The 10,203-nt window shown below is 46.9% G+C and overlaps 1 protein-coding gene across 2 annotated transcripts in view; it reads left to right on the forward strand.

The window, feature by feature from the left end:
* Positions 1-8,913, forward strand: part of AKAP12 (A-kinase anchoring protein 12) — a 98,789-nt gene extending 89,876 nt beyond the window's left edge. For both annotated transcript variants that reach the window (XM_041742618.1, XM_041742619.1), the window contains 2 exons: positions 490-5,497; positions 6,172-8,913. In XM_041742618.1, coding sequence (XP_041598552.1) covers positions 490-5,489 — 5,000 coding nt within the window. In that variant the 3' untranslated portion in view covers positions 5,490-5,497; positions 6,172-8,913. The remainder of the gene's footprint in view (positions 1-489; positions 5,498-6,171) is intronic.
* Positions 8,914-10,203: the final 1,290 nt, after the last annotated feature.

Consider the following 10,203-nt stretch of genomic DNA (forward strand, 5'->3'; position numbering starts at 1 on the left):
TTATTCATGAGAGACACGAAGAGAGAGGCAGAGACATAGGCAGAGGGAGAAGCAGGCTCCATGCAGGGAGCCCGATATGGGACTCGATCCAGGACTGCGGGATCACACCCTGAGCTAATGGCAGATGCTCAACTGCTGAGCCACCTAGGCATCCCACTTTAGTGATATTACAGCTATTTCCATTTAATTAATGTTCTAGTACTTGAGTGTATTAACTCTTCCTTCACAGGGAATAAAAGAAGCAAAGTAGTATGTCTAAACTTGAATTTTTGAAGGTCATTTGAAAGAAGTACTTGCCTCATGTACTGAGATTCTCAAATCCTGATAAGACTGTTACTGTGAAAAAAAAAAAAAAAGACTGTTACTTGTCCTGAAATTGCCTGACATTAAAGAAAGTATTACTTGGTTATATTTTTCAAATATGTAATTTTTCTGAGCTGTAATAATTTTCTCCCTTCTTCCCCACCATTCTCCTTTTTCTGTTAATAGTTGGACAGAGAGAGTCTGAAGATGTGAGTGAAAGAGACTCAGAAAAAGACATGGCTGCTGGTTCCGTAGTTGTTCAGGACATCACAAAGGATGGGCAGGAGGAGATGCCTGAAACCATCGAACAGATTCCTTCTTCAGAAAGCAATTTAGAAGAGCTGATACAACCTACTGAGTCCCAGGCTAATGATGTTGGATTTAAGAAGGTGTTTAAGTTTGTCGGCTTCAAATTCACTGTAAAAAAGGATAAGACCGAGAAGTCTGACACTGTCCAGCTACTCACTGTCAAAAAAGATGAAGGTGAAGGAGTGGGAGGAGCAGATGGGGCTGGTGACCACCAGGAGCCCAGCCAGGAGACTGGAGAAGCAACAGCCAAAGAAAGTGAACTGAAACAATCCACAGAGAAACCTGAAGAAACCCTTAAAAGTGAGCAAAGCAGCACACAAATTTCTCTTCAGGCTGAGTCTGGTCAAGCAGCAGAAGAAGGCAAAGATGAAGGCGAAGAAAAGCAGAAAGAACCCACCAAATCTCCAGACTCTCCCACTAGTCCAGTGGCCAGTGAGACCGCGTCACCCTTCAAAAAATTCTTCACTCAAGGTTGGGCCGGCTGGAGAAAAAAGACCAGTTTCAGGAAGCCTAAGGAGGATGAGCTGGAAGCTTCAGAGAAGAAAAAGGAGCAAGAGCCAGAAAAAGTAGACACAGAAGGACAGGAGAAGCCCGAAGATTCCTCTGAGAAGTTGGCCGCCCCTGAACAGGCGCACCCACCGGAGACCACCGACAGTGCTAACGCGGCCAGATTGTCAGCGGAATATGAAAAAGTGGAGCTGCCCTCTGAAGATCAAGTGCAGGGACCTCCTGAAGACAAACCTGCCCCTTTAGCAACAGAAGTATTCGATGATAAAGTAGAGATTGTTGCCGAAGTCCACGTTAGCATGACAGAGAAGACCGAAGAGCAGAGAGCTGAGGTAGAAGAATTAGTAGAGCCCTTGCCATCTGAAAAAGTGGAGGAAACACCTGCTGAGGAGCTGGTGAAGACCAAAGAAGTGTGCGCCCCTGGAGGGGACCACACCCGGCCAAGCGACCTAAGCCCCGATGACAGAGTGACGACTGCACACCCTGAGGGCGTCGTGAGTGAAGTGGACATGCTGTCCTCGCAAGAGAGAATAAAGGTGCAAGGAAGCCCTTTAAAGAAACTTTTTACTAGCACTGGCTTAAAAAAGCTTTCTGGAAAGAAACAGAAAGGGAAAAGAGGAGGAGGGGATGAAGAGTCGGGGGAACACCATCAAGTTGCAGCAGAGTCTCCAGACAGTACAGATGAACAGAAGGGCGAGAGCTCCGCTTCATCCCCTGAGGAGCCGGAGGAGATTACGTGTCTGGAGAAAGGCATCGCGGACGCCCACCAGGATGGCGAAGCTGAGGAAGGAGCTGCTTCTGACGGGGAAAAGAAGAGAGAAGGTGTTACTCCCTGGGCGTCTTTCAAGAAGATGGTGACGCCCAAGAAACGTGTTAGGCGGCTTTCAGAGAGTGATAAAGAAGATGAATTGGATAAAGTCAAGAGTGCCACCTTGTCTTCCACGGAGAGCCAGGCCTCTGAGTTGCAGGAGGAAGCGAAAGGAAATGGAGAAGAGCAGAAACCAGAAGAACCGAAGCGCAAAGTTGACACTTCAGTATCTTGGGAAGCTTTAATTTGTGTGGGATCATCCAAGAAAAGAGCAAGAAAAGCATCATCTTCTGACGATGAAGGGGAACCAAAAGCCGTGGGAGGAGACAGCCAGAAACCAGATGAGGCAGGAAAAGACAAAGAAACCGGACCAGACGCTGCCTTTGCTGGTTCCCAAGAACATGACCAAGGGCCAGGAAGCTCCTCACCTGAGCAAGCTGGCAGCCCCACCGAAGGGGAGGGAGTTTCCACCTGGGAGTCCTTTAAGCGATTAGTCACTCCAAGGAAAAAATCGAAGTCAAAACTGGAAGAGAAAAGTGAAGATTCTGTAACTGGGTCTGGTGTAGAACATTCAGCTTCAGATGCAGAACCTGGGAAAGAAGAGTCTTGGGTTTCGATTAAGAAATTCATTCCCGGACGACGGAAGAAAAGGTCAGATGGGAAACCAGAACAAACCGCTGTGGAAGACGCAGGACCAGTAGAGGTCAATGAAGAGGACTCCGACGTCCCGGCCGTGGTTCCCCTGTCCGAGTATGATGCAGTAGAAAGGGAGAAAATCGAAGCACAGCAGGCCCCCAAAAGCGAGGAGCAGCCTGAGCAGAAGGCAGCTGTTTCTGTGTCAGAGGAGCTCAGTACAGATCTGGTACGTGGGGTCACGGTGACTGTCCTTGACGGGGCAAGGGCTATTACCAATGTGGAAGAAAGGTCGCCATCTTGGATATCCGCTTCGGTGACAGAGCCTCTTGACGAAACGGAAGATGAAGCCAAGCCCCCAACCGAGGACGTGTTTGAAGGAGAAGTCCTTGCAGAGGAAACCTCTGTTACCAAACCTGTACCAGAGGGTCAAGAAGCCATTGATGACACAGTCGTAAGTGAGGCGGAATTAACTTCGGAGGCTGTGACAGCCGCGGAAGCTACCGGGGCCCTTTGTGCTGAAGAAGCAGCAGAAGCATCTGGTGCTGAAGAGACCGCCGACATGGTGTCCGCTGTTTCTCAGCTAACTGACTCTCCAGACACCACAGAGGTAGCAACACCTGTTCAGGAGGTGGAAGGTGGCGTACCACACCTCGAAGACCAGGAGAGGCGGACTCAAGAGGTCCTGCAGGCAGTTGCAGAAAAAGTGAGAGAAGAATCACCACTGCCCGACACCAGAGGGCCAGAAGACACAACTCAGACAACGCGGGAAGCAGAAGCCAAGATACCAGAGAAGGTGGAGGAAGCGGAAGAGGATTCTCAAAGGCTAGACCTGAAGAAAGAGACGGAGGTAGCGCTGGAAGAACATGCACAAGAAACTGAACCTGAGACTTTGGCACAAGGGGAAGTAATCGTACAGGCCACCCCAGAAAGCTTGGAGAAAGTTCCTCAAGTCACAGACAGCGTGGAGTCCAGTGAGCTTAGAACCACTTGTCAAGCTGAAACCCTGGTTGGGGTAACATCAGAATCGATTCTGGAACAGGCTGTTGCCCCGGACTCAGCTGAAACCCTCACAGACAGCGAGACCAACGGGAGCACCCCAGTAGCTGATTTTGAAGCTCTCCATATAACACAACCAGAGCAGATCCCGGAGATGCACGAAGGTCCTGAGGTTGCATCGGGCGCACCGCCCCAGGTCACAGAAGCAGAGGCAGTTCCTGCACCCGAAGAGGGGCCTCCAGCACCTTCTAGTTTCCCATCCCAAGAAGAAGATAAAGGACATTCAAAAATGGAAGAGATTCTAGAATGCACGGACAAAGAGGTATCAGTGGAAGCTGTACCCACTCTTTCAAAGACCGACGTGATAGAAGAGGAAGGCCAGTTCGCCGATAGGGAAAGCAAAGACGAAGCTCTCGTCGACGGCCCTGATGTGACAGCGGCCCCTGAAACAACCATCAGTCAGGAAGAGACGAGTGACCTTGCCCTTCAAGATGAAGCTACTGAAGACCCCGAATTTCAGAAGAAGGAGGATGATACCGAAGTCCGGAGCCGTACACCCTCTCCCACCCCGGTGGGGAGAGAGCTGGTAGTTCAAGTAGAAAAGGAGGAAATAGAAGCAAAGCCAACCCAAGCCACCGAAGAAGAACTTGAGCAAAAACCCACCACCGTGACCGTCTCTGAGGAGCTTAGCAAGAAACTGGTGCAGACAGTTAGGGTGGCCGTCATCGACGGGGAAAAGGAGGTCACCATTTGGGAAGAAAGTTCTCCCCAGCTAGTTGAAGAGGAAGCGGTATGCACAGAAGTCCAAGTGCAGAGCTCTGAACCGTTACCTCTAACAGCCGCAGTGGTGGAGGAGAAGGTCTTCGGAGAAGCTGTCAAGAGTTCAGACACCAGTGAGACCCTGGAACCTGCGGGTGCACATTTAGGCCCAGAAGAAGAATCCTCCACAAAGGATGAAGGCCTGACGGCCCAGCCAGGGGCGGTCGAGGTCGAGGTGCCCACGGGGACTGAGGCTCGGCCAGAACCTGGACCGGGAACCGCATCAGCTGAGCCCGACGGAGGCACGAGCGCTGCCCCGCAAGGAGAGAAAACCGCCCCCCAGAGACAGACCTCAGAGGAAGAGGACGGGCCGGCTGCTTGCCAGGAAGTCCCGGCAAGAGAGGAGGATCTAAAGGCTGAAAACAACCTTTCGAAACTTCAGACCGAGAGTAGTAAACTTGTACAGAATGTGATCCAGACAGTTGTTGGTCAGTTAGGAGGCACGGAAGAAACAGCCGCTGACCTCCAGACCCAGGCTCAGCCGCTGACGGCGGACGGCCAGGAGGCCAGCTCGGAGGCCAGGCCGCACGTTGAGAGGGAAGGAGGCGAGCTTCAGGCCTCTGCACCAGATGGAACCCACACTGTTGGCGCCAAAGAAGAACCCCCACTAACCGCCGTGGAGCAGACCCCTTCTGAGGTTTCTGAAGCCTCGGAAGCTGTGAGTGAAGCTCCAGAAAAGATCACAGCCATCGAGGTAGAAAGTTCGAGCGTCCGTGACCAGCAGCTTGAAGAGGCAGCTCTCCCATCTGAGGAAAAGAAAGAAACAGCCAGAACCGAGCCTGTCCCAGAAGATTGTGATGGTGCCGGGTCAGAAGGAAGGATAGAGGAGTCGCTCTTTGAATCCCAAGAAGATAAAAAAGGTGATGAGGTTGATGACCCTGAGAGCCACCACTCCTCACCCCTGGAAGATTCCGAGGCCCCAGGAGACGTAAGCCAAGAGGCCCCGGACACAGATGGACCAACACGCAAAAAGAAGGAAGGTGGCCAGGAAGTAGAATTCCAGGAAGCCAAAGTCCACAGCAAGCCAGAAGATGAGATTCAAACCCAAACACGGGACGAGACACAGAAACAAGAGGGAGAACCGGCCAAATCAGAACCCACAGGATCCTAATGCATCATGTAAGCAAGCTTCCTTTCCCCCTAAAGCAGTCTTTGCCTCTTTGTGGCCATTTGATGGCACATTCGTTCTAAGGGAAGCAGGAGTTTAATCCTTATGACTTTGAGCAGAACCTTGAGTTGAATAATAATCAAGGAGATCTAGGCTCCCTTCCTTTGTTCCCCTCTCACCGATGTGCCATTCAGTCTTACTTGTGTCAGGAAAATAATGGCCTCGGTTCACCCCTATGTGACTGCTTTCAAGGAAAATCAGGGGGTTTGTATGTATGTGCGTGTGTGTGCGTTTGTATGTTTGGCTTGAAGGCATAAGAAATATGTTGTGTTCCCAGCACCAGACTAACCAGTTTATTGAATTTTTCCCTGTAACCAGAAGTCCAACATAAGTTTATGTCCTACAGCTTGAAATTTTAGTTGATAGCTCTCTAGAAAAAAAAAATTCTCCCCCCATCAGCAGTAACAAGCATTTAAAAATTTCCCAGTGCGTGTGATGCGCCTGGATGTTGGTGCTGGGGAGCCACAGCTGCGGGTTTGGGGAGCGCCCAGCCTGACCTGCCGTGGGCCCTGACCCACTCACTTTCCCAGGGGCTGCACTCCTCTGTCAGGGCTTCCGCTGCTCCTGGAGTGAACGAAGAGGAGAGGAGACTTGATCAAATTTTGATTCTTGCTTCCCCCTACAGGTCCACCCTGAGTGTCTGCAAGACCGGAATGTGAAGACGAGTGGTAGGAGGAAATGGACGCTGCTGACAAGACACGAGACCAGTGTTTCAGACTCAGAACCGAAGAACAGGCCCCTCGACTGACCTCCTTTCTGGAGCACCCTGACAACCCTGAGGCTGCATCGGGAGCTAGAGCCATTTAACGTTTCCTCTTCGTAGGGCCACCCTATTACTTTCCCTTGATACCCTTATAATGTTTCTGATTTAAGGTCCTAAATTCTTAACCTGGAACTGGAGTTGGCCAAACCTAGTTCTGCTTCTCAAACTGGAGTATCATCCTTTATGTATTTATATGTATGTTTTAAGTAACCCTCCTCCTGTATCTATTGTATATTTTTTTTTCTTAACAATTAAGGAAATGTGCAGTTTTGTATCACACAGCACGTGGCAGGGGCATGCAGCCGTGGTCAAGCCTTGGGAAGCTCTAAGCCTCAGCTGTAACCTGTGAAAACAGCTTCCTGGAGACAACATTCCTGATCAGAAGCTATAGTTTGTACTTTAAAATCCACTAAGGAGTAGGTCTGTGTTTCATATCGCTCTAAAATTGGTCACTCTCCTATTATGCAGTGTGCTAAAAATAAGCTTTTTTTGGGGGGGAAACATACAGAATGTTCCATTGTTACTGTGAAATTTTTCTTTCTAGCTCAGTGGGGGTTGGAAGGGAGTTTTTTTCAGTAGCAGATTAACTTTTAAGCCTTTTCTCTGGATTGTGGTGGTTTGGACAGATGAGTGTGCTTAAATCCTGAGGCAAAGCAGTGAGAAATGTTTTTCATCTTATCAAGAAAACAATTTGGCTGTTTTTTAAGTTTTTGATTCTACTCTTCTATGCTGGACCACACTCACACGCAGCATGAAGTCAGTCAGGATCTTGACAAATGGTATTTTGATAGGTACTGGATTGTATCTGTGCCATATTTGTGCCCACTCTTTTAAGGACAATGTTGCATTATGTTCATTTGGATAAACTGTGATTTGACAACTGATTAAAATAAAATATTTGCTTCACTTAGATTTGCTGGTTTTATTAGATACTAGGAAGCCTGGGGCGTGTCTCCTGAGTGCTAAAAGCAGATAAAGTAGAAGTTTCTGGTGTATTTGCCACATGATGTCAAACTTGATACCAGTTTGAGGTCATGTACCGAGGAACTCCTAGCAGAGAGGCATCAGCTAAAATAAACCAAGGGCTTTTGAGACTGACAGTACTGACACAGTGCCACCATCTGGTGGTGCGTCTTCCTGAAAAGGTCAATTTTCTTTTATTAGTTTCGGTCTTAAACAATGAAAGATATCTAGAAAGAAATCTAAGAAAGCTTAATGATAAAAATGCCTTACCTAACAGGTGCTTTTAGAATTTTTTTAAAATGTCAAAATGATTTATGATTCATGCTAAGATGTAAAAAGTTTTGTCAAATTGCCACAGTCGCCTGTGTACTCTATAGAGTTCCACTTTTTCACATGTAGAAATGGCGTGGCACATAAAGAAAGGTTTCTTAAATTGCACTGAAACGTAGAACTCTGGTAGCAAACCCAAATTTCACCTGCTAGCTAATGATTTTAAAGCATCCTAGATGTTCTAGAAACACTAGTCTAGCAGAAGGAAAATAGGCTGTTAAAATCAGAAAATAGTTGATGTTGTATCAACAAACCTGGCAACCAAGTAAAATGGCAATATTAGACATCTCATGATAACAGTATATGGCCTTGTAGTTGGAAAATGTTTAATAACCCTTTAGGAGTTACTCTTATATGTAACAGTCATCCAAGCTTATTATTAAGCTTTAAAATCCCCAAATTAAAAAAAAAATAACACAACCCTGATCTAAGTATCTTTTACCAACTGGAGACTTAAAAATTAATCCAAGTGCTGGTGTCAATTTTCGAAGATCAACCAGGAGATAGTAGAGATGAGAGGAATGTCTAAGGGGCTCTGGACAGGTCCAAACACCTACTTTGTCTCTATGGCCCAAGGAGGCTTTGCTTTGAAGAGATTACAGATTCATATAGTCAAGTGATAGATGAATTTTTTTTTTTGTTTTTGTGTTTTGTTTTTTGTTTGTTCAAACCCCATCCTGCCATTCCACTCTGTATTTGCTGTTCTCTGACCACATGTGGCCAAGTTATCCTGGCCATTGCAAGTGAATTTCCAGCAGTCGTTGCTTCGTGACTGTGCTTTTCATACTCCTACCTGGATGTGCCCTGGGTTCCTTCTGTACGAGCTCTATACCAATGTCTGTTGAGCAACTTTTATTAACCAGAGGAATGCAATTAACAGTAGCATGAAATAGAATACTGTAGTATAATTCTAAAGCTGCTGTTAATACATAATAGCCAAATGTAAACTGCAAAAGTTCGAACAAGTGCCTATATTTTGCTATTTTTTGGCATTACTGTAGAGCCATGTACAATAGAAAGCAATGCAAGACTTGTAAACTTCTCACCTCTTCTTGTAATCGAGGAATACCAAATGCTCCCCCTCAGGTTATTTTGCTAATGGTACACATAAGTTGCCTCTCTCTGTTACAAATACTGTGTTCCAATATTTTACTTTGGTGTTTGGAGCTACAAATAGTTAAGGGCTGGAAATTTTAGCTTTCAGTAAGCTTCAAGCCTAGCCATTTCTTTTTAATCTGAGACAATATTTGATTCCTAGTTCTGTTTGGGGGTGAATTTTCATTTATCTAAATAAAATGCAATGCAATTAAATACCATGGATTTTCTTTCTGTAATTTCACCTTAATTCAATTTTGATTGCTTTTCTCAATACTGCCCTGATACTCATCACACAATTTAACTTCTACTTTTAATTACTTACCCGCCCTTTGCAACATTTTCCACAAATCATCGTGGGAGTTTGGAATGTATCGGGGATGTGTGTAAATGCACAAGACGCTATCAGCGATTCATAACTGTTTGGGGCCAAGGGCCCCTTTAGTTAGAATCTCATTAAGCCTCTGGCTGACCTCCAACTCCCCAAAATACAGCTTTTGGGTAGTTCCACTTACCTCCCCTGAAATCCCAATCAGTAACTAGAACCAGAGTTAGAAACCCCTTCCCCAACTCTACCATAAAGGAAATGGGCCCCACCCCCAGGGGCTCTAGGTGGTGAGAGGATGGGAGCCAAGCACCCAACCGGTGTCTGTAACTTCAAGTCTACCTGCCTATTCATTTCTAATTTGATTCTCGGATTGGATTTGCTAGACATCCTGGCACAGTCTTGTGTAAATGCAGATTTCTCCTTCCTGCTAAATTCCTTACCATAGCCAGCCTGTGTCACTGGAAGTGAGCTGGGGATTTGGTCTTAACCCATAGAAGAAAGCTGAGGTTTAGATCACCAGCTTTTAAGTCACTTAAGGTTTTTTGTTGCTATTGTTCTTTTTAACCTTTATGGTTTTGGCTAAGGTGACCAGGATTTGGGATGGCATGGTGGTGAAGATAGTCATGACTTCTTTTGATGCCGGCTTAGAAATCAACCCTACTTTTTTGATATCTAACTATAAAAGACATTGTGACAGTGCCATACCTCCAGTTATGAGTGAGTGATCTCATAACTCTGCATATGCTTCCATTGCTTGTTGACATTAAAAATTCGAACACAAGAAGTATTACATTAACCTCGTAAGAGCAGCTTCAGAGGCACCTGGGTGGCTCAGTCGGTTAAGAATCTGCCTTCGGCTCAGGTCATGATCTCAGGAGCCCCGAGTCAGGCTCTCTGCTCAGCAGGGAGTCTGCTTCTCCCTCTCCTGCTCCCCATCTCGCTCGTGTTCACTCTCTCAAACCTTAAAAAAGCAGCTTCACTGTAACACGTGATATTAAAGTCATGGCCATTTGGCTGCCAAGCCTTGCGTGAGCTCAAGAGAATGGGAGGTAGAATCAACAGGGCACGACGCCTTATTATCTGTCATGGGAACTCGGTGGGTTGAAGGAGGAAGCTTCTGGGTTACCAGCCTGCATATGGAGCCAAACCCCGACCTAGGCGGGGGCCACAGATAGTAG

Source organism: Vulpes lagopus, chromosome 2 (assembly GCF_018345385.1).
Source record: "Vulpes lagopus strain Blue_001 chromosome 2, ASM1834538v1, whole genome shotgun sequence".
NCBI classification, from domain to species: Eukaryota; Metazoa; Chordata; class Mammalia; order Carnivora; family Canidae; genus Vulpes; species Vulpes lagopus.